This window comes from Mirounga angustirostris, unplaced genomic scaffold (assembly GCF_029215605.1).
Source record: "Mirounga angustirostris isolate CCGP_5_RB_7025 unplaced genomic scaffold, mMirAng1.0.hap1 SCAF_9, whole genome shotgun sequence".
Taxonomy (NCBI): Eukaryota; Metazoa; Chordata; class Mammalia; order Carnivora; family Phocidae; genus Mirounga; species Mirounga angustirostris.
The window spans coordinates 45,041,924-45,066,692 of record NW_026991717.1 but is presented as its reverse complement, the minus strand read 5'-3'; the positions used below and the strand labels follow the sequence as shown (position 1 = coordinate 45,066,692).

At 43.0% G+C, this 24,769-nt stretch overlaps 1 protein-coding gene across 2 annotated transcripts in view; it reads right to left on the bottom strand.

The window, feature by feature from the left end:
• Positions 1-13,821, bottom strand: part of ANXA2 (annexin A2) — a 44,424-nt gene extending 30,603 nt beyond the window's left edge. The window contains exons 1-2 of one of the 2 annotated variants that reach the window (XM_045899947.3): positions 13,724-13,821; positions 2,361-2,419 (exon numbers count right to left, since the gene is read on the bottom strand). In XM_045899947.3, coding sequence (XP_045755903.1) covers positions 2,361-2,408 — 48 coding nt within the window. In that variant the 5' untranslated portion in view covers positions 2,409-2,419; positions 13,724-13,821. Of the gene's footprint in view, positions 1-2,360; positions 2,420-13,520; positions 13,655-13,723 lie in introns of those variants that run through there. The other variant, XM_064570373.1, reaches the window with a different exon arrangement.
• Positions 13,822-24,769: the final 10,948 nt, after the last annotated feature.

Sequence of the window (24,769 nt, the reverse complement as noted above, 5' to 3'; positions counted from 1 at the left end):
TACCCGGTCCCAAAGCAAAGGGCAGGCAAAAGAAGATGGACAATGTGGTTTAGGTTGTCAGTGGAACCATCCACCTTCAACACCAAGATTCGTCTATCCACGACCTCCCCTGAGTACATAATGCCCATCATAATGTGATGACTTTGCCTTAGCTCAGTATCTGGGAAGAGTCAGAGTCTGAGGTGCCCTGACTTACCTCTCCACCCACAGGCAACACATTATGAGACATCCCAGCACCCATTTCATTTGCTGTTATTAGGAGTGCGATTATACAAGGAAGTAACTAAGATGACATCCTCTCAAATGTTTCCCAGGGCAAACCAGAAATCTAAGTTCAGGACTAGACAGAGTATTTCACAATGCACTTGTGACCATCTTGGCCAAATAGTGAATCCAGTTAACATTTATAACTCTGAAGCACAGTGGATTATTAAAGTATTTTCCATCTAATTTTACTGAACTTTCCAGTAAGATTAAACCAGTGGAAATGGAACATACATTTAGGCAAAGGTAAGGACAAAGGGTTACTCTGAAATACTATATTTGTTATGGTGGCTACAAAGTGTGGATGGAAATCTAAGAAAAACACTTCCCTATTTATTAACAATGCCATCAATTACTTACAAAGGCAGGCAGTCTGGTCACTGAGCCATTATCACATACGGCTTCATTTCCTAGACGCTATGTTGTCTATTCCAAAAACAACAGTGAGTAGGGAAAGTTTTGCATACCTTTTATAAAACTTCTAGAAACAAAACTAAATGGATAATTGAACCTATTATCTATAGAATCCACCTGTCTGAAAATCAAATTATTGCGGAAAAGTGTTTTTTTCTTCCTCCAAAATATGGGGGAAAGTATGACATTTTCTATTGCAGTCCCATCTCTCCACACAGAGAGATGCATTATACTAAAGTAACTTCAAAGGCTACACGAAAAGCCCTTTTCTGAAATCTGATACTAAAAACAATCTGATGATCAGATCCATTAAGAAAAAAAATTATTGGGGCGCCTGGGTGGCTCAGTCGTTAAGCGGCTGCCTTTGGCTCAGGTCATGATCCCAGGGTCCTGGGATCGAGCTCCGTGTGGGGCTCCCTCCTCCGTGGGAAGCCTGCTTCTCCCTCTCCCACTCCCCCTGCTTGTGTTACCTCTCTCACTGTCTTTCTCTGTCTTATAAATGAATGGATAAAATCTTAAAAAAAAAAAAGAAAAGAAAAGAAAAAATTATTTAGCTCTTGGACTTGTCTGGACCTCAACCTGCAGCTCCTAAGTGTTGCCAACAACAGTGTGCACAAGTTCCATGAGGAAAGATTAAAAATATACAGGCTCTATAGTCCATACAACCTGTGTTTGCATATACGCTACCTATCTGAACATTTGATGGCAAGCACCAGAGATAATAGAGGGTTCCGACCACCTAATCCAAACTGCTGTCAAGTGACTTTTGAGTGCTTCTATGTATTTCAGTTTCAGTAAGAGCATATTTTGAAGTATCTGCAAGATATGCCTACAAACCAGTGTTACTGCTGAATTTTTGTAAAAGCCATTTCTGCCAAGATGACCTGAAAGATGTATGGTATTATTAGATATTTTTACATATTCATAATTTATATTCTACTTGATTTTAAAAGTATTTGCAATGACTTATAATTTCACATACAGTTTAAAAAATTTTTAACTGTAAAACAAAGCAGATGCATCAGAATTTCCAGGTTCACGTATTTCCTGTGAAAGACAGATATAATTCTGAGCTCCCTGATAGCTAAAGCAAAAAAAGGAAACATGATGAATTAGAATACTTTCTTATTTAGCTAAAAAAAAACAAAACAAAAACACACAACACACACACACACAAATATTCTAGTTCTTCTGGAGAAAAGAATTCCCAGATGTCAAATTAAAACAACAACAACAACAACAAACATATAAGTCCTTGTCTAGAATAACTTCATGGACACTGTAAGAAATCCAAAACGCAAGGATCATTTTTGATATGGCTGTAGCTTATGCCAATCATTAATAAAATGCCAGGGTATGACATTAAAACTCAAGTATCATCATGACAATTACTACCACTGACACACTAAGTATGTAACAGAATAAAACTCCAGCCACTCCAGTGTCACTAATGCCTGTCCAATTTTAATGTGATGCTAAAGAACTTTCTAGTGCCGTAACATTTCTGTCAAATTGAACTACTGGGAACAGTAAAAGTAATGGGGAAGAAAAGTGGAACAAAGAGTGGGGAATGATTGTCTAAATTTGTCCTTGTCCTTAGATGTACAAGGAAGGAGAGTAGCACAGTTATCCAAAGATGTCTAATTTGCAAAAATTACACAAAGTGAAAATGATATACTTACATCACCCTCCAAGCTGAGCTTGCAGAGAATTTCGTGAACAGTAGACATTTTGAAGGAAGCTGGGGGGAAAAAGTACAACAAAAAGTATTTATGAAGACGCTTTCCTTTCTCCTGAAGTGCAGTGATTCATTATACTAATCTCTATTTCTTGGACCATTTCATCTGAGGATATTAGAGTAATTTTTGCAAATAGATGCAATTCCTATCTTATGACTGGGCAAATTAAAGCTGGGAGATGGTTTTTAGGTTTCAGATGGACTATAGAAATAGCCAGTCAGGGCACCTGGGTGACTCAGTAAGTTAAGCGTCTGCCTTCGGCTCAGGTCATGATCCCGGGGTCCTGGGATCAAGTCCTGCACTGAGCTCCCTGCTCAGCAGGGAGTCTGCTCCTGCCTCTCCCTCTGCCTGACCCCTCATGCTCTCTCTCTTTCTCAAATAAATAAAATCTTAAAAAAAAAAAAAAAAAAAAGACAAGTAGCTAGTCTTTCTCATGCTCTGTGTAAAGAGAACGCTGGGAGACTCATTTGTGAATACAAAAACAAAATGCTCCCCAAGGCTCATGCAACTTGTCTGAACAGGATAAGACTGAATCTTCCATTTCTCATGAAAAGTGATAAGCTTGTCCAACCAGCCACTGCTTCTGTGTTTCTCACCAGTAATTTACCCTATTGAAAAGGACCTGAAATCAATAGCATTTGCACGCTGGTCCATTCCTAAATAGAACCTTTATTACTATCCATGATTTTCTTAGCTCACCAATGCTTACAAGATATGCAACTGTTTATGAAAAAGACCACGGACAGATTTTCTGACATTAACTCATTCCAGAAAAGACTGATCCCTTGTATTTAAGATTCAAAAGGGATGAGATGAAGTCATCTTCCAGTTAATACACTTAATCGGGCAGTGACACTAGGCTGATGAATTGGCTTTCCAGCTTTGCAATCACACAGTTCTCGGAATTGATACACCAACCTCGGCCAATGAAGAGTGCCCAAGTAGTAGGAAATTTATCTCAACTGAGACAAGATGGGTCATTCAGCATCATCATCCCCAAAAGACGGAAAATAGAGCAGAGCTATAACCTGAAACAGTGGGATCGACATCTGAATTGAAGTAACTCCTGCTTTGGTCTCTTTGCTTAATATTCTTTAATCAAAGAAATTATGCCCATGCAAATCCAGCTTTCCATTTTCCCAACAGTTTGCATGGTTTTCTAAATATTTTCATAAAACTGGCTTGGAGGGAGTATTTGACACAGACATTTGCTAACTTATCGGAACACTGTGGACTAAGCAGATTCCAGGCTCTGGGTTGGGTGGAGGTGGGGGAATCTAAGATATGCCTTTGTGTTTATGGAGATATTTCTGCAAGATTTTCATGCTGAGCTCTCTCCTAGACCACCCCTCTCTCTTCTTAATGATTGCAATATAGTTTTAAGCATGGGAAAAAGAAAATCAAAGCTATTCCAATTACCCCTGCTCCCACAGCTCTCAGACACCCCCACCCCCAAATATGTCCCGTGGCTGGGATGTAATCCTGACTTTAAAGGTCTTGCTCTATAAATACACTGTGCTACATCCAGACAATGGAATATTATTCAGAACTGAAAAGAAATGAGCTATCAAGCCATGAACGGACATGGAGGAATCTTAAATGCATCATATTACTAAGTGAAAGAAGCCAGTCTGAAGGCTACATACTACATACATAGTATGATTCCAACTATCTGACATTCTGGGTAAGGCAAGACCATGGAGACAGGAGAAGGATCAGTGGTTGCCAGGAATTAGAGGGAACGGAGGAAGGGATGAAGAGGTGGAGCACAGAGGATTTTTAGGGCTGTGAAACCACTCTGCATGATACTATAATGGTGGATACATGCCATTATACATTGGCCAAAACCCATAGAATGTACAGCACTAAGAGTGAACCCTAATGTGAACTATGGGCTCTGAATGATAGTGATGTGTCAATACAGGTTCATCGGTTGTAGCAAATATACCACTCTGGTGTGGGAGGCCATGCATCTCTGTAACTGGACTACCCAATACAGCAGCTACCAGCCACACGTGGCTATCAAGCATTTGGAAAGTGTCTTGTCCAAACCGAGATGTGCTGTAAGTATAAACTACACACTGGATTCTGAAGACTTAGCATGAGAAAAAGAATATAACATTTCTCCGTTTTTTATACTGATTATATATTGTATTTATGATACGTTGGGTTAAACAAATTATTTAGATTTAATTTCACCTGTTTCTTTTCCCTTTTTTAATGTGGCTACTAGAAAATTTACAATTGCATATGCAGCTCACATTCTATTTCTGTTGGGCAGTGCTGGTCTAGAGGATCCCAGGGTGCCATGGTCCAATCCTAGTCCAAAAACGTTTGCAGTAGCCAGGTCATGTGAAAATTTAGTTTGAGATTTCTTGTCAGGACAGACAAGTTTGAGTCTGCCTTGACAGAGCAAGAAATATCCTACTTCTACTTGGGCCAAGAAATATTCCAGAGGGTCTCGTCAGTATCCATCAGCCTGAGAATCACCAAAGCAGAGATGAATTCCATAGGACACTAACCACCCAATCCTGACCTTGACCATCACCCCTGAGCCTCCTCAGAACTGCAGTAGGTCTGCAGTGAGGGGTAAACTGTTGTCATCTGCCTTACAGAATTCTAGTCCCCACTGTAAATGGCTAAGAAATAAAAATGCCAAAACAAAAGCAAAACCCCAAAGAGAGGATCAGTAAGTCAGACTTGCAAACAGAATTGTTTCTGCTCACAAAGAAATGTGGATTAAAAGTCCACTTCATTCTTAAATCAGGTGCCTCAATGCAGGTTCTGCTGTTTAGGGAATCTCGACCACAGAGGAACAGTAAGTTTTTATTGTACGGTTCTTTCAAGCTGCCTTTCCAGCCCTGAGCACTGGCTTTGTAGACAGCTGCCGAAGCTTGTCTCATATGGGACCCTCGTTACTGTACAAGCCAAAGACAATCTGATATACACTCTCCATTCCTGTTAATTCTTCTCCCACAGCTGCAACACACTGAGGAGAGACAGAAAATAGGGGTTTTTTAAAGGCCCCACAAATCTTTCTTTCCGTTTTATTGTCCACAGTTGTGCTGTTCTTTCATCACATCAATCCCACATGCTACTATCAACTAAATTCCTACATATCATCTCGTCGAAATAGTTCAAAACCCACATCCTTCAACAGCCTTCTCTTATTCCAGCTAAGGCCAGCCCTCAAAGATTGGCACAGAACCCAGCCTGAGCGCCTTCTATCTACTCCCCCAGCAGAAGTGGACTTGAGCCTAATAGTTACTTGCTTCTCCCCAAACGCTGTACTCCTTTCATCCACAGCGCCCTGACCCCTGCTTCCTCCCCCATCCCCTTACCTTCACCTCTCCTTTTACTTATGGAGGCCCTGCCCATTCCTGAAATCACCACTACTCTGGCCTCTGCTCATGGGCTGGCTGTAGCTGCCATCCCATATGCTCTCTCCCACCTTCCAATGCCAAAAGCACTTTCTGATGGCAGCAGACTTCTTTGCTGAGCACACTGTACTGAGTTCCTGCATGTACCCAGTATTCAAATGGCAAATGCCTAAGTACAATTCAAAGCAGCAGGGGGTATATTTTACCTCATCTCCCTCACAGCGTCCTGGTCCCCCACAAATTTAAGAGGGCCTTTGCACACTCCAGGGGCTAAGTAAACTTTCAGAATCAAGTTGGTATTTGGCATAATTAACATTTACACTTGTATTATTTATAACCATTCTGCAGAAAAAGCTAAAATGTCACAATAACCACAAAAGAATCTCCATGAAGCCTGCTATAACTCTGTGCAAGTTGTTTTGTATCCAATAAATATTTCCTATTTCATGCAAGCTTAATGGCAAACAACTTTCACCTTACAAATAAAATTTGGCCCTTGTGTCTTCACGACATCCGACCCCCTGGCAATGCAGTCATTTTGTGGAGGACTGATTAGTCTCTAGAACAAACAGTCAGCTTTGCCACTCATAACGTTTGTTAAAACATCAGCTTAACATAGTATGTTTGATTAATGAGAACACGTCAGTGCAGTGCTACCCTTGAAAGCAGGAAAAGAAAGTCTCGGTAGGGCTACTGTAGGTTACAAACACTGGTAGCCTTCAAATAATCAACAAACCCCTGACAAGCACACACTCTTGGCTTGCAGACACACCCTCCCCCAGGGCTCTCCAACTCTCTTCTCGTCTTGCCCCAGTGAGACACTTGAGGCAATAGCCCAGATTACGCAGCTAATGAGAATCCAGGCAGGCCCAGAATCTGGGTCATCTCGACTCTTGGGTCTTCAGCCTGGCGGCTTTCCCAATGGTTCTCCAGTCCAAAAGATGAAGACTCAGAGAGAAAGGTAAAAGTAATATAGTGAGATCAGCTAAGAGATTAACGGTTAGGTACCGACAGGTTTGAGAAGGGCAATTACCCTGGAAGGTTCCAGCCAGACCAACATGGGGGAAAGCCTGGGGAGAAAGAATGGAGGAGAATGTCCGTCCCTGGGTAGTGGGAGAACCAAGAGGACAAGTTTAAAACAAGCCGTGTCTACTGTAGTGCCCTGTGGGGGGCCCAAAATACTGGTTTCTGAATGGTGCAAATTTAAGCATGGCTGTGGAAATATAGGAGAGCCTGAAAGTCAAAGTGATTTGTTCCCCAATACTCATCTAATCTGTTCACCACATTTGCTCTGGAGGCTGAATTTTCTTACTGAAAGCAGGAGCTCTGCCTTAATTTACCTAGTGCTTTGAGAATAAAATGAGGTCTATGAGCCATGTGACAATTCCATCCCCACTGACGCCTCATCCCAGTGTAAAATTCTTAAGTGTGTTAAAAGCAGAACCACCACTCCTTTCCTGGCAGACTTCTTACAGAACACAAAAATGGCAGTCTGCATCACTCCTTCCAGCACTTCGACCTCACCCAGATCTCCAACTGGTTTCAACTTGTAAAAAAGAAGGGGAAAAAGTCAGCAAATTCAATCTGTTGATGAGTAGTATCTGCACACAGTCCATTTTGTGTTCCATTCCCAGGGAAGGGCTGGCTGACGAGACAAGATCATTAAAACGGCCCTTTATTGGGTAGGTTTTTTTTCCTTTATGAAAATAACTAGAGGGGCACCTGGGTGCCTCAGTCGGTTAACGTCTGCCTTCCGCTCAGGTCATGATCTCAGGGTCTTGGGATCAAGCCCCGCATCTGGCTCCCAGCTCAGTGGGGAGATTCCTTCCCCTCTCTCGCTCTCAAAAAATAAATAAATCTTAAAAAGAGAGACTTAGTGAAAGAGCCATACCCACTTCAAACTGGTTTGAGATAACTCACCACTGGGGTGAGAACGGACTCACTCATTCCTTGAGGCCAACCCCCCACACCCCCCCCCCCCCCCCGCCGCCGCCATGAAGGGAACAGTTTTCTCCTCTGGCCTTGAAAATATTAATGAATGAAGACTGTTAGCCACCTGACTGGAAAAGCCCTTGGAGTACAAAGCTAGACATTAATGAAATCTGTGCAGCTGTTGAAAAACATTTACATTTAACATAGGACTGTCTTAAAGATACTTAAAGGTTTGTCTGTTTTTTAAACTCTACCTATTTTTTTTTTGTCTTTTATTGTTTCACTTCAAACACGCGGTAATAAAAACAGTACAAGTGAAACAGATTTAACTTCTCCCCGAAAAAGTAAAACAAAATTTGCTAAAAAGAGTTGAGACAAAGCGTAAACCCAAAAGTCAACACTTTGCAAACAGCAAAAACAAGTTCTACTGAAATGAATTAAGAACCAGCTCCAGAGAACCCAAATACTAATTCGTACAAACAAACAAACACATGTTGAGACACGGCTGGTCTGCACAGCCAAATCTGAAATCTGAGCACAATCCAGCAGTTTCGTGGACACACCCACTTTACAGTTTAAACGTGGTGTTGATGTGTTACCACAAAACACAGCCCTAGCAACCATGCTGAATCAATCAGGAACCGGATGATACAAACAAGGATTTTTAAAGTGAAAATGTGTGGGGGTGGCAGTGCGGCGGGTTGGGTTTCCCCACCAAAACCTTCCCTGTGCAGAGTTCCTGGTCCATAGGACCAGTCTGGAATTTTAAACCAAAAGGGGGGGGGGGGGAATTGCATGAGTCGGGTTGGTAGTAGAATTTATATTGTGCTCCATCTACTCCTTACCCCCTGAAGCATTTTTTATTCAGTAGAACTTTCCTGAAAACACATCCTTTTCTCCTTGGTTTTATGGTCTTGATCAATGCCTGAGTCACAAGGCCAAGTCATCCTGCAGAAAGCCTGGAATTCTGCCCAGTGGCCTTGATCAAACTGAACAGGACTGACACAACAGCACTTGCCCTGGCTTATACCTTTTGCTACCTGATCTGAATCAATATGTATTTGTTTGCTACCTACAGACTTATATGGCAGCCTCTTGTTCTCTTCAGAGTTTCTCCGTCAGTCCCTGGTCATGGGTTTGGAGTGGGTGGAAAGAGACTGGCGGGAAGAATGAAGTCAGTTGGCATGGGACACTTTTAGGGTTGGGAAATCAAGGTCTTTTACAGCTACAGCGTAATGTCAATGTTTTATGGCCCGCTTACTGTGTTTCTAATGGAGACCTGGTGCCTGCAGAAAAAGCCTGAACGGGGAGTCTGGATGGCTCAGTCAGTTAAGCCTCTGCCTTGTGCTCAGGTCATGATCTTGGGGTCCTCGCATCGAGCCCCGCATCGGACTCCCTGCTCAGCGGGGAGCCTGCTTCTCCCTCTCCTTCCATCCCTCCCGCTGCTCATGCTCTCTCTGGCTATCTCTCTCTCTCAAATAAACAAAAAATCTTAAAAAAAAAAAAAAAAAAGAATTGGGGCACCTGGGTGGCTCAGTCGGTTTAGCGTCTGCCTTCGGCTCAGGTCATGGTCCCAGGGTCCTGGGATCGAGCCCCATGTCAGGCTCCCTGCTTGGCTGGGAGCCTGCTTCTCCCTCTTTCTCTGCCTGCCACTCCCCATGCTTGTGCTCTATCAAATAAATAAAATCTTAAAAAAAAAAGAAGAAAAGAAAAAGCCTAAACTTAGCCTTCAAGATCTCCCACACTTTGGACATTACCTACCTTTCCATAAATATCTCCTACACAGCCCCCAAAACGAGTGCGCATGCGCGCACGCGCACACGGCAGTGACACTGGGCGGTCATTCCTCTCTAAACACACTCAGCACAGTTCTACCGCCTCTAGGCCCAGGTTCCCTGGGAACACGCAATCTTGATCAGCTGACCTCCCTCATGAGACTTCAGGATACAAAGTACTGTACTTTTTCTCCCACACCTCTCCCTACTCTGTGCTCCTGTCCTGGTGTGTCTGTGAAATAGCAAAAATGAGTATATAAAGGTGGTCTTCCATTTTTATCTGCCCATAGGGTTTCTGTCACATTCACTTCTGTTTCCTTATAGGTCTAAGTGCAGTGCCTACCAAACAGTAGGCGCTCAATCACATATATGGACGGTTTACACACACAGGGTCTTTCAATATCATTATGGCTTCTTTTTTCAATGTGCTCTTGCTCCATTTTCTTTCTCTCCCCCAGACTTAACATCCTAAATGCAGTTCCAGTTCCATACAATCTGGGCTGGATGCTTAAGCTGCCAGCTTCCTTGCAAATCTTCACAAAGCCTGGCAGGTCACTTCACGGGCAGCCTCTTCCTCATCATGATAGACAGCCCAGTCCCACCCCAGCACCCCACCTCTGTACTGCCATGGCTGCCCGGGTCCTAGCTCTGTCCCCTGGACAACATGCAAATGTAACCTACATCTCCTAGGGCACTTGGAATGCAAGGAAGGAGCAAAAAGGAGGAAGAACTTGCAAGTGACCTTGGGACTCCGATTTCCTCTGAGCTATGAGTGTGTACACTGGGTGTGGCAGGAAGACAAAGAGCAAGGACCCAGGTCACAGCCACTCCCCTGATTCAGAACGTTCCACACTGAACCTGGGATTAGAACTCAGACTACTTGGATGTACTGACTTCTTTCTGACAAGACTTGAGTGCAGATGTCTTCAAGCTTCTGGGTGTACACTAGAAGGGAGACTCAGAAGTACTCTCAGTTTGGATCCACCCAAAACAAGCCTGGGCATCTCCTGACCCCTACTGCTGACCTGCTTCCCAACAAAGTAGACGGAGACTGCCTCTGGCAACAGAAGGAAAAGCATACCAGTGAAGGGGAGGAAAGAATTTTTTAAAAGAACTGGAATTTCCTGATGTAGCCTCTGACTAGAACAGGGTGTGGCACCAGGGAAAATGAGGGAAGTGGATTCCCATGGGCAAAAAAAAGAAGCATTCCATTTCTATTTAATTCTCACAATAAAATCCGGAAGGCAGGTTAAGTCACCATAACTTTAAAAAACACTACCACATGGCAAGCTAAATACGACATTCAGATTTGTGGAACAGCTAGGTTAAAGGGGAAATGAGCCCCTGCCAAGTCTGGAAACTAAAATATTAATATGGGAAAATGTAAGGTTCAAAATCCAATTACTGTCTATACAATTCACTTATTTGGTCTAATTTTTTCTCTCCGCACCAGACTTAAGTCTAAAGAGCAGGTTTTTGGTTTTGTTTTTTTTCAGTCTGTTTTGTTCACTCTTGCATACCCAGTACCTCTATCTTCGAGTAGAACATGATAGATGCTTAATAAATATTGTGGAATGAATAGATGTTCAAAGCAGCCCAGTAGAGACTGGGACTCCTCCTTGAGACAGGGCCACTCTCCATTAACAAAAAATGCCTCAGCAGGCCCACAGTCCTGCACGAGGCTCATGAGTGTGTCCGTGCAAGATCCTAGGCCCAATGGTGCAGGATGAGCCTACAGCCCCCCAAATCAATAGCAATTATAGAAGGATACCTACCTTGCCAGGAAAACTACTTAAATCAGAAATTAGTCAGGACACTAATGGCCGTGACAGCCAGCCTAATGTCAATCAATACAGTACTTTAATAGCTCAAAGACACAATATGTTAAATACTGAGACGCAATCCAAGAACAAGCACCTAATCAAAGCCAGTGAGTAAGCAGGATTTCCTGGGCATTTGCCATAGGCAGTGCATTTGGCACTGCAGGAAATTAAAAAATCCAGGTCTCCAAATCATCAACTCTTAACTAAAGAAATGCACATTGATGGTCACACCCTTGCACTACAGATGTGATAGATACTTTTGGAGAAACCCCTGAAGTTTTTAGATAATCGATGGACTTGGAAAAAGGGAGGGAAGTGCTAAGCAGGAATGTCTTAACACCACTGGCCAGTGGACTCCTCCCAGGAGTTTGCCTCTCTGAACCTGGCCTCATCCAAGATCCTCCTTCACAATGCCTGAATGTTATAATTATGTGGCTCCTTAATTCCATGGGCTCCCATTTCATAAAGCACAGACCTGTTTAGGTTAACAAGGTTTTCTTGGTTTTTAAATAATACAACTCTTTTGTGTTGCTGAGGATTTCAGGACCACCAACTATTCCTAACTTAATGAATACTGATTTGATTTGCTAGTCTCTAGCTGGGTGTAAGTACACTGAAACAGGAAGGAGGGACAGCAGCAGAAATAGATAAACCTAATGGCTTTTATAATATGTCAGAGAAGAGGGATGCTAAGGACACAGGAGGAAGGTAGAAAAAACAAAGTGGGGGGGAGGGGCAAAGATACAATTTTCCAATTAAAATAATCAGGGCCATTCTTAAAACCAAGGTAAGTTCCAGAATAATATTTCAATGATTTATTCTTCCTACCCACATATCCTCATCCTTTATCCTCCCACCTTTCCTCCTCACTTTTACCCACCTCCCACCACCAAATTAAGCATGTACTATCAATATAGTACTTAGATACAGCGCACGTTAAGTAGGGGTTTCTGGGCTAACCTGGGAATCTAAACACCTTTATAACATTGTTTCAGTGAGAAAGTACATTCTGCATTCCAAACCACCAAGCTCCAGACCAGCACAGTAGCACATATTTCTGGACAGAATCCATCAGTAGTCAGTCTGAGCTCAGGGTACAGGCTCCTGGACTCTAGGATCTTAAGGCTCTAGGTAAAGACCCAGTGTGCACCCATGAGGCCACTGCTCTTTTACAGATTCAGAACACCCATAGCTTAAAAAGGGCAAATCTTAACATAAAAGTGACCATCTACACTGGTACGGCACCTGGTGTTTTCAGTGTGCTTTACATATTTATTTTCGAATGAACATGTTATTTGAAGTCTTCCATAATAACTGTGTAGGTGGAGGTAAGAATTGGCATCCTTAAGCTACTTTCGCAGGTAAGGAAATTGATTTTCTCCTCCTACCTTCTCAACAGCCAGCTGATGGAATCCAGCCCTCCACGCCAGGGGCTGAGACCCGCCACAAAGCTCTAGGAGCAGCCTCGCGGGAGGGGGAGGAGGGAGAGGGGGAGGAGGAGGAGGAGGGGGAAGGAGGGAGGGGGAGGGGAGGGAGGAGGAGGGAGGGGGGCCGACCTTTTCTGTACCCTCGTCCCTGACTCACTGCTGCATCACCGGGAGTAACAGTCAATGACAACCCTCTTCCTCCCCTCCCCCCCAAACTTGGGGGACACTTCCTTCCTGACGCAAAAATGGTCAACCAAGTGGGAAACTCCCCAGATAACCTGAAATCAGAGGTTGTTCTCCTAGAAGATAATCTAGACAAAGGATAATGAGCTGAGGTTTTTTCCCCCTTTTTTGTTTTATTGGGGAGAGAGGTTGCTACTACAAACTCCCACCTCTCATCCTCCCCCCAACTGCTTCCTTCCAGATGGTCGGTACAAGTTCCACAAATGTTTTTTGTGTTTGTTTTTTTTTTCAAATAAAGTAATTTAAAACTGAGGGAGGTTACTTTCTAGATGGCCGTTAAGCTTTTGTTAAACGTGGAGGGAAATGCCCCCAAGACTGCTCCGCCTGGGACCCAAGGTTACCCGAGCAACCACACCCTGCCCACCGCGGCGCCCGACACGTCTGGAATGTGGGGCCTCCCTCCGTCCCCCCCGCCCCCGCGCCCGTCTCCGAGCTTCCTGGAAGCGCTTCGGGGGGATGCCCGACGCCCTCCCTCTGCCTTGCAACCCCAACGCCGGGACGCAACCAGTCCCCTCACTCCTACCTAGACCACCCTGCTACTACGCTGCTCTCCGCAGAACCCCTTGTGCAGACCGTCCCTCCAGCCCCCTTCCCTGGACGGCTTCCCGGGTTCCTGTGGCCTAAGGCTCTTCGCAAGGCCGTCTTCCTCTTTTCCCCGCTGCTCCCCGCTCCGCTAGCGCGGCGGCCCCGGGGCCATAGCGGGAGGGCGGGGCGCACCCCGCTTACCTGGGCCCGGTGCCGAGTGCGGCGAGCGTCCCCAGTTGTAGAGCAGAGCTGGCTGCCCTGGGTGGGGCTTTTATAGCCGCGACATCCTCAGTGCAAGGGAGGCCCGCCCCGCCCCGCCTCCCCCTGCCCGCTCCCACCCCAAGTCAGGGTGACTCACCCTCCCCGGCCGCCGCCTACTGGGGCGGCCTCGCCCTGGAACGTTCCCGAGCCGCGCCATGCAGGAGCGGCCCCCGCGCCCACTGCCCTGCCCTCCATTAAAGCTTTGCCGAGGCTTCCTTGAGGCTCATCGGCGGCCTCGTTTCTTCCACCCTTCCTCTTTACTTTTTTAGCGCCATGTCAAGTTCTCATTCCTGACTTAGGTTAATAAATTAGCAAGACTTTAATAGACGCGGAGCTTGGTTAAGTCACATTTTTTTTTAGGGGTCACTGAAATGGAAGAACTAATTGTTCCAAAAACATAAATCGAGATTCCCCTGAGCAGGGGCCGTTGGCGTCCAGCTCCAGCTCCCAGTTACCGTCTGCAAACATATTAGCTTAACCTCTGACCAACAGTTCCTGGGAGGAGAGTGGGGCGGGCGATCCGCCTGGTCCTGTCCTGCAAAGACTGGCTCACGTGGGCCTCGCAGCACGCAGCCAGGCCCGGAGCCAGGGTTGGGACGAGAGGAACGGGTGGGAGGCCAAAGCCAGGCTCCAAGATCCCACACCCCCCTCCCGCCTCGGGAGGAGCCCGTTTTTCCGGAGCGCGGTCCTCTCAGCTTCTCTCCACACCTCCCACAACCGGGCTCAGCACCCTGCGCGCATGGCAGCGCTGCGCGTCCTCGTGGCAGGCCATCCGGGCTGGGTGGGGCCGGTGGCTTTGAGTCTCAGTTCCAACAAAGAAGTTACCTCCCTTCCTTCTTTCTTAACTGCCGATCTTTTGCTGCCTCTTTGCTGGCTTCCTCCGCTAGGTTTTGCTTAATTTCTCGCTTTTCTCCCCTTCTCTATTTCTACGGACCACAGTGGCAACATGTAAGCAAACATGTTTTTGTGTAGATTGCTCAAATACTGTACTCACACTTCAAACTAGCAGGAATGTTTGGCTAAGAATCCTGATGACCTCTCCCTGCACCTTTGAATTCTTTCCTTTCACACATTTCACAGAGCTCTTCTCCTACTCCTGATGCTTATGTGTTTTAATCTTCCACCTATCTTGAGGTCTATTTTTACTTTCTAGTTGATCATCATTTCACTCCAGGGAACCATAAAATTAAAGGAAAGCCAAAAGACGTTGGTAGCCATGCTCATGGTCACCTAGCCAGCTAGCCACAAAGGGGGCGTCTCTGGACACTCAGCCCTGAGCTCATGGTTATCCAGTTCATTCACTTGTAATGATACATAATAGGCCCTATCAGAAGGACACATAGAAAATAAATCAACAGTTTCTGATTTTAAAAAGATTTTTTAAAAAGATTTTAAGTAATGTCTACACCCAACATGGGTTCGAACTCACAACCCTGAGATCAAGGGTTGCTGGCTCCACCGACTGAGCCAGCCAGGAGCCCCCTGGTTTACATTTATAGCTCAATTTAGGCTGAAAGTCTTACAGGCAGAAATCGTGTTTATCTGCCTACTCCTCTGAACATTTTGGAACAGAAGGGAACACAGGCTGACTATTAATGGTGGACAGGCTTCTGCCTCCCTTCTATTCCTTTCAGGGCAGGGTACACAGCCCCTTACTCCTACTTGTGTGTGGTGGGCCCTCTACAGAAGATAAGATTTAATTCAAATCATATGGAATGCATAAAAGCCACCAAGTCTTCAAAAGAATGTTTTTTGTTTATCTTGGGACTCTAGCAAATTCAGACATACAGATCTGTGCAACAGCCTGTTTGCTTCAAGCTCCAGAACTTTACACTGATGTTATAAAAATGAAGCTATTAGAAGTCATGGTTTGCTATCCAAGGAATGTGGGGCCAATTCTGCCAGTATAAAAGAACTTCTTAATCTCTTTGTGCAAAGATTCTCTTTTTCCTTTCTTTTTCCCCCATAGCTGGGGAGAATGTTTACTACAATGGATCTCAGATTATATCTACTATTGTGCATACTGTCCTCTAAAGCCTCTATTTTATTCACACTTTGTCTGCCATATCTGAACACTGCTAATAGTAACTAGCTAGCAATGATAGGCACTCACAAAAATTAAAGAATAATAGAATCATTTGCAGAGTAATAGAATGTTAGAGCACACTGAGGTTTTCAGACTAACTTGTCTAATCCTTAATTTTTATAGATGAAGCTGGAACCCAAATAAATTCTTCTGCCCAGTCCAGAGATTAAATAATGCACTGTTACTTGTTGCAGTGTAACAAGTTACTACCAATACTTAGTGGTTAAAACATACATAACCGTTTATTTGCTCATGATTTTGCAATCTGGACAGGATTAAGTGGGGACAGCCTGACAGTTCCACATGATGTTGGGTGGGGCAGCTCAAATGGGGTTGGAGGATCAAAAGTGGTTTAATGCATTTGTGTAGTGCCTCAGCTGGGCTGCTAGAATGTCTGAGGGCAGACTAGGTCTCTCTGTCCCTTGGTCTCTCATCCTCAAGCTCTTCATCTCTATACCAGGATAGTAATGGTGTGGCTTTTCAAGAAGAAAAGTGAAGCTACCAGGACTCTTAGCTTGTAGATTATACAAAAACAGTGACAGGCTGGATTGGCATTATGGGTCATAGTTTGCTGATCCTTGCTTCAGGTCTGATCAGTTTTGGGCTTTGCATACTGACCTCTTCACTACACTGAAATATCTCCTTTTCCTTAAGAATAGCCCAAATTTGTAGCTGATTAGCTCTCTCAGTCTGCTTCATGCCAACAGAAACCCAAAGGTCCAGAAACTTCTCATTATGTCCTGTTTCTGTGTCTAAAAAAGCTGGCAATTCTTTCATTAACACAATTATTTTTTTAAAAAAATACAATTATCTTTAAAATATGTAGATTTTCTATAAATCTTATTGAGGTTCATTCTATGCTCCAAAAATTTATAACCAATACCATTTTCTCAAAAACATTATGGGTTTTCTGTAAATCTTAATGAGGTTTAACTCCATGCTCCAAAATTCACATGTATTATTCTTTCTAAAAATAGACCTCTCTACTTTGTGCTTGTCAGATTAGAACAATGCACTTAAGATTCCTAGAAGACCTGAGATGGTCTTCAAAGTACCATATTAGGGGCGCCTGGGTGGCTCAGTCGCTAAGCATCTGCCGTCGGCTCAGGTCATAATCCCAGGGTCCTGGGATCGAGCCCTGCATTGGGCTCCCTGCTCTGCGGGAAGCCTGCTTCTCCCTCTGCCACTCCCCCTGCTTGTGTTTCCTCTCTGTGTCTCTCTCTGTCAAATAAAAAAAAAAAAAATCTTCAAAGTACCATATTAAATCTCCCTGGAATCTTTTTTTTTTTTTTTTAAGATTTATTTATTGATTTCATGGAGAGAGAGAGAGAGAGCTCACAAGTGGGGGGGGAGGGGCAGAGGGAAAGGGAAAGAGAGAATCTCTAGCAGACTCCCCACTGAGTGTGGAGACCAACAACGCTGGGCCTGGACCTCACGACCCCATAAGATCACTACCCCAACCGAAATCAAGAGTCCGACTCTTATCCGACTGAGCCACGTTGGCGCCCCTCTGTGGAATCTTAAAAATAAAAAAAGGTTTTGTAGCCCCACACAATTTGATCTTTATCCTGAGGCCATTTCTCACATCTTTTACTGGCTAGCAATTCTGCTTGAAAACCAAACATCTTTCTTTAGTGCATTTTTCTCCTATTATACTTTATCATAAGCAGCTAAAAGACCATTGGCATTTTCAGGATTCTGCCTAGCAATCTCTGTGGCTAGATTCAGAGTTCACTGGGCATATTTTCTATCATCTATCATTCATGTGACCACAGGCAATGGTAATGTTAAACATTCTCGCAATACATAACCTAGGCTGCCACTTCAACCTCCTACTGCAATTTCCTCACCACCCTTTCAACCTCCACCAACCATCTACTTTTTGGTTACTGCCTGGCAGTGAGGGTCAATGTCACATATTTTAGGTTTTTGTTATAGCAATACTCCACATCAGGGTACTAATTTGTTTCACTTACTATTATTAGGAAATAAACTACCTCCACATCTTAGAAGCATAAAACAACCACCACCATTTGTTCATGATTCTGCAAAGGGCAGAGTTCACTGGGTCAGCTCATCTCTGGTTTTATTTAGCATTGGCTAGGGAGACCCAAATAGAGTCTGGAAGATCCAAAAGGTCCTCTCCGCAGCAAGGTGGTTGATAGTGTTCAGGAATAAAAGTGGAAGCTGCCAGGCCCAGAACGCTTCCTCTGTATTGCACTGGTCAAAGCCAGTCATTTAACCCAGATTCAAGAGAAGGGGAAAAAGATTCCACCTCTTCATAAAGGAAGTGACATGTGTTGACATGGAAGGAATGGTTGGCAACCACTTGTGCAGACAATCTACCATAACCCTTAGACCAGCAAGTGGCAGACCTGAGGCTAGAATATATTTTTTTCTGCCTTTCAAATCACTGCTTTTTCCATCATGCCATATTTTTTATATACTACCATTGTTTGGTGAGACACGGGCTGTCTCAAGTCCTCTACATTACATGGTTTAGACTCTCTCTAGCCATATAGCTGTTATATCTTTGAGCCTTGTTATATACAATCAGTATATAATAATGTCTTGTATTTGAAGACTTGGCCAGAAAAGGAAAAAGAACTATTTGTAAAATCCAACATCCAAATAACAGGAGTTCTAGAAAGAAACAATAGGCAAAACTAAGGGAAGAAAATCATCAAGAAATAACTGGAGACAATTTTCTAGAACTGATGGCCATGAGTTTTTATACTGAAAAGCCATAATAGGGGCGCCTGGGTGGCTCAGATGGTTAAGTGTCTGCCTTCGGCTCAGGTCATGATCCCAGGGTCCTGGGATCGAGCCCCACATCGGGCTCCTGGCTCAGCGGGGAGCCTGCTTCTCCCTCTGTCTCTGCCTCTTCCTCTGCTCATGCTCTATCTCTGTGTCTCAAATGAATAAATAAAATCTTTAAAAAAAAAAAAAAAGAAAAGCCATAATAAATAGAACCAACCAACCAAACAAACAAACCCGAGGCACGTCACCATGAAATTTCAGAACACTGGATGCAAACAGGGAGAAATTCCTAAAAGATTCCAGAGATTTTAAAAGGTCATACATGAAGGATAAGAAATAAGAATGGCATTATACTCAACACTCAGATCTTAGTTTCTAAATACCATTCTCCAATAAATGAAAGAGCTTGCCTAGGAGAAAGGGTTGGTTCCAGAAATGGGGCAGAGAAAATACATGGTGAGCTTTGTGCTACACAACTTATTAAAAAGACACAAAGCCAATTAGAAGGAGCCTCTCCTGGTTAAAATTGGGGTAATCTGAGCATCACACTGAATGAGAGGAATTGATTACATTACATTGAATTGTCTAAACTGGTAGTTTGAAAAAGTACACAAAAGATGGGATAAGGGGACGCCTGGGTGGCTCAGTCAGTTAAACATCTGTCTTTGGCTCAGTCATGATCTCAGGGTCCTGGGATCAAGTCCCGCATGGGGCTCCTTGCTCAGCGGGGAGTCTGCTTCTCCCTCAGCCTGCCGCTCTCCCTGCTTGTGCATGCGCACTCTATGACCAAAAAAAAAAAAAAAAAAAGGTGGGATAAGGAAAGCTCTTATTTACAGAGGAATGCCAACTTATAAATGTATCAGGAAAGAAATATAAAGTCACTATTTTGCTACTAGAATTCCATACCCATCACTACACTGAAATATCAAGGATATTATAAATTATAAATCAAGGATAAATACATAATAAACGTTTTTCCAAAATGCTGTTTATGTTCACGTACCCTGTGTTGATTTGCTAAGGCTGCCATAACAAATTACCACAATCCTCATGATTTAAAACAACAGAAATGTATTCTCTTACAATTCTAGAGGCCAGAAGTATGAAATCAACGTATCAGCAAGGCTGTACTCCCTCTGGAAGCTCTAAGAAAAAAACCCTTCCTTGTCCCTTCCAGCTTCTGGTGGCTGTCAACGTTCCTTGTGGCTGCATCACTCCGATCTTTCCCCATCTTCACGTGGCCTTCTTCTCTGTTTCTGTGCCTTCTCCTCTTCTAAGAACACTTGTCATTGACCTCAGCCATACCAACTTCTTATTAGACATGTCACTGGAGGCAAGGGAAACAAAAGCAAAAATGAACTACTGAGACTTCATCAAGATAAAAAGCTTATGCAGAGCAAAGGAAACCGTCAACAAAACTAAAAGGCAATGTATGGAATGGGAGAAGATATTTGCAAATGACATATCTGATAAAGGATTAGTATCCAAAATCTATAAAGAACTTACCAAACTCAACACCCAAAAAACAAATAATCCAATTATGAAATGGGCGGAAGACATGAATAGACACTTTTCCAAAGAAGACATCCAGATGGCTAACAGACACATGAAAAGATGTTCAACATCAGTCATCATCAGGGAAATACAAATCAAAACCACAGTGAGATATCATCTCACACCTGTCAGAATGGTTATAATTAACAACACAAGAAACAACAGGTGTTGGCGAGGATGCGGAGAAAGGGGAACCCTCTTACACTGTTGGTGGGAATGCAAACTGTGCAGCTGCTCTGGAAAACAGTATGAAGATTCCTCAAAAAGTTAAAAATAGAACTACCCTATGATCCAGCAATTGCAGTACTAGGTATTTACCCAAAGGATACAAAAATACAGATTTGAAGGGTTACATGCACCCCAATGTTTATGGCAGCAATGTCCACAATAGCCAGAACTATGGAGAGAGCCCAAATGTCCATTGACTGATGCATGGATAAAGAAGATGTGGTTTGTGTGTGTGTATATATATATACACACACACACACAATGGAATACACACACACACAGGAATATTATTTAGTCATCAAAAAGAATGAAATCGTGCCATTTGCAACATCATGGATGGAGCTAGAGTGTATTACACTAAGTGAAATAAGTCAGTCAGAGAAAGACAAATACCATATGATCTTACTCATATGTGGATTTAAGAGAGAAAACATATGAATATATGGGAAGGGGGAAAAGAAAAAAAGGAGAGAGGAGAAACAAGACATAAGGGACTCTTAATAACAGAGAACAAACTCAGGGTTGATGGAAGGTGGTAGGTGGGGGAGAGGCTAGATGGGTGATGGGGATTAAAGTGGACACTTCTTGAGATGAGCATTGGGTGGTGTCTGTAAGTGATGGATTACTGAATTCTATTCCAGGAACCAATAATGCACTGTATGTTAACTAACAAAATTTAAATAAAAAAAATAAAGTAAATGAATCTGTGTAGAATATTTTCAAAATAAAAATTACAGGAAAACTGTTGAATATTTCTAATGCTGCAGAGGAATTTATATTTCTAATACTGGGAACCTGTGATATACTCAGGTAACTAGATAAGGGGATCTACACTGGGGACACATGTATGCAGATGCTGTCACTACTGAGAGGGTACAATATTCCTCCCCACTCTGTAAGAGGACATTAGCAAAGAGCAAGTAGTATGGAGCCAGTTTTGTAACCCAAGAGACCAGCGGTGCGTAAGGATGTATGGGAGGACTGCCCAATGACAGTGATACCTGAGGGTCAGGCTTGCTTGATATGAAAAGCAGCCACCGATGGTAAATCATTTGTGCCATTTCTTCAAACAACAACAAAAAAGAGCAGGAGGAGGAGAGGAAGATGAGAGAGAAGAGCACTACAAGGGAGGACACTGGGCAATTGTGACACAGAGAGAAACGGATCGAGAGGCCTATCCTCCTGACCCCGGCATATCTGTAATCTCTTACCATCTCCATCCTAGTTTCTGCATCGGGAAACTCCACATTTTAGCCCAGATCATCTGTAAGTTCTTTACTAGTTCTTACATTTGTAAGGTCTTGCTAAAACAGAGTTTCAAATTCTTTTTTTTTTTTTTTTAAGATTTTATTTATTTATTTGACAGAGAGAGACACAGCGAGAGAGGGAACACAAGCAGGGGGAGTGGGAGAGGGAGAAGCAGCATTCCCATGGAGCAGGGAGCCCGATGCAGGGCTCGATCCCAGGACCCTGGGATCATGACCTGAGCTGAAGGCAGACGCCTAATGACTGAGTCACCCAGGCGCCCCAGAGTTTCAAATTCTTTAAGACTCTGCTAAAACAATCTTTGGAAGATTCATAATCCAACTTTATTACTCAGGCAGTACAATTCTAGTTCAACTCCTTAACACTTTGGCATCTGGTGCTCCTAGGGTCCTTGAGAAGAATTCCTGATTGGGTTCTAATAGGGTAGAGCTCAGGATGCTGTTAGAAGCAAAAGGTGAACAGATGGGTGAGCTGCTCTAAGCAGTGCTAGTTGCAGTTTTTTCTTTTCTCTTTTTAAATGAGAGGTTAGTCTTCCCCAAATCCCAAGGCTCCACTCCCTAATTTGGAGATGAACCAGATGATTTCACTGGTCTTTCCCTTCTCTGGTTTCTATGATTCATCAGCTATAGCAACCAGGGTGGGGTAAAGAAAACAATTCTAATATTCAGTTATGTTGTAGCTCAAAAGGAAGGAATCTAAGAAAAACTATTAAGATTGTAAGAGAATGAAAAAAATATAACCCCTAATACTCCTAACTCAGAAATTGTTCCCAGGAGGTGTCACTACATCCAGTGCCCTGATCTCGCCTCTTTAAATATCAATTACATGAACATTTTTGTTCATCAAATGCTCTACACATCTTTTTCTATGAAATTGGTAAAATGCTTAATGTAGTACAGATAAATGCCCAGTTGGTTTTGATCACCCATGTCTCTGAAAAAGCTGCCAGTATCTAACTATAAAAATCAAGGAACTCCCCAGACAAATGCACTCTATTTAACAAACACTGAGTATTCACCATATGCCAGGCACTAGGGCAGGACTGCACAGCAGATGCCTAATAGGCAAAAACATGGTAACTCTGACCTCAAGGTCTAGTAGAGGTAAATAAGTAATTCTTATTTGACAAATGTATCAGAAATGAAATCAAAGTGCAGGGGAACCCAATAAGAGAATGACTAATTCTGTCAAGGGCAGTTAACCAATAGAGAAAGGAAGTAAGACATTCTGTCTTGGCCAATGCATTTAGTTACTCATAGCTATTTGAAGTAATTGTGTAACCATAGGAGAGGAAATGTAACATACACCAATGTATTCTATATCCGTGGACAGTGTCAATGTAGAGGTGTGACTGTTTTTTTTTTTTTTTAAACAAACCATTCTAGTATAAAAACAGGTAAAGAGGAATAGTCACTGGAGAAGATATATTATTTGGTTAATTCCACTCATGTGAAAACTTGAGAATATTTTTGGAACTCCTCTACTTAATTCCCTCAGAGCCTAAGGCAAATCTTAGTCAACTGAGAGGAGTTCTAAGCAATAGCTAAAGGTCATTCTGAGCCAAGGCTCATGACCAAGTGTGCAGAGGATAGTAGGAGTTTCAACTGGGGTTAAAAATACATGAAGCCATGAATAGGACCTCATTTGATTACATTGTTTGATGGAATCAATAGTATTGATTTTCTGGTTTTAAGGAAATTTGATCATTTTGATATGATGTCTGAAGTGGATATCAGTCCAATAAAGTTTTTGGAGTTCTTAAGATACTAAATATTCAAAATAATGTAATACAATCTAAAGGTACTTTTTTTTGGTGAAAATACCCAAAAATATAGTGGGCTGAAATGGAATCTTCAATAATGACATACCTATGGATGAGGTACTTATACATCAAAAAGAGTTTCAAAAACCAATTCTCCATGGCCAAGGAAATAGCCAACCAAGTTGATTACAGTTTCCTATGACTGACATTGGCATCATGTAGGTCTCTATCAAAATGGATTAACACCACCAGTCCCTTTTCAGAGCCAGTGGCATTGTTGAGTATTCTGGATAGCTAGAACAAACTCCAACATGACCCCACACAGCTGAAGAGAAAAGAAGAAAAAGCACAGAGTCAGTGGATGCAGAGTGTGTCTAGAGACCCTTGCCAACCACTCCTCACAAAGGCTGACCACTCTCCTGGAGTGGCAGTTACTCTTCCTTCATAAACAGAAATCCTTTCTCAGAGTCATTAACATTGCTTCTGTTAGTCTCTTAACAAATTAGTCTGTTAGTAAGTTGTGTACATTATAAAATTGCCTGCCCTGTATTGTGGAAAAAAAAATACATGAAGCCTTCATATCCTTTTCAGATATCAAACTGAAAAGGTATGAGGGGCAGAAGGCATGGCCTGAGACCCACCATGGGCTGGCAATGCTGGTCTACATATTTCGTTTTAACTGGGTAAGCCAATTTTCTCATTCAAAGCTGTAGTATTCATTTTAAACTTTTATTTTTTTTAAATTTTTTTTATTTTTTAAGATTTTATTTATTTGCGAGAGAGAGAATGAGAGACAGAGAGCGTGAGAGGGAGGAGGGTCAGAGGGAGAAGCAGACTCCCTGCTGAGCAGGGAGCCCGATGCGGGACTCGATCCCGGGACTCCAGGATCATGACCTGAGCCGAAGGCAGTCGCTTAACCAACTGAGCCACCCAGGCGCCCCCATTTTAAACTTTTAAACATTAACATAATTATCACACAAACATTAAAATATTCTGGGGAGGAGCTCATGCATGACTTACTCTGACCCTCAAGTTTCTGAAGGGAGGCAACTTAGGTTTCAGTTTGGGCTTCTGGGCTCAGCTACTTGGCTCATTTCATTTTTCCTTCTTATACCCCAGAGTCTAAGTTTTAAAAGGTTAGGAAAGAGTCCAACTAGGTAAAAGTGACATTTAAAGAGTTAACCATCCTTTTTAAAGTGACTTACTTGGGAGGATACCAACCTTTTTTCCAGATTTAGAGTGTACTTCCAAATGATACAGAGTTTAATTCCCCAAAGAATAATTTTTGCAAAGGAACCCTTACTCCACTTAACTCTGGGCTGTGGAGGGA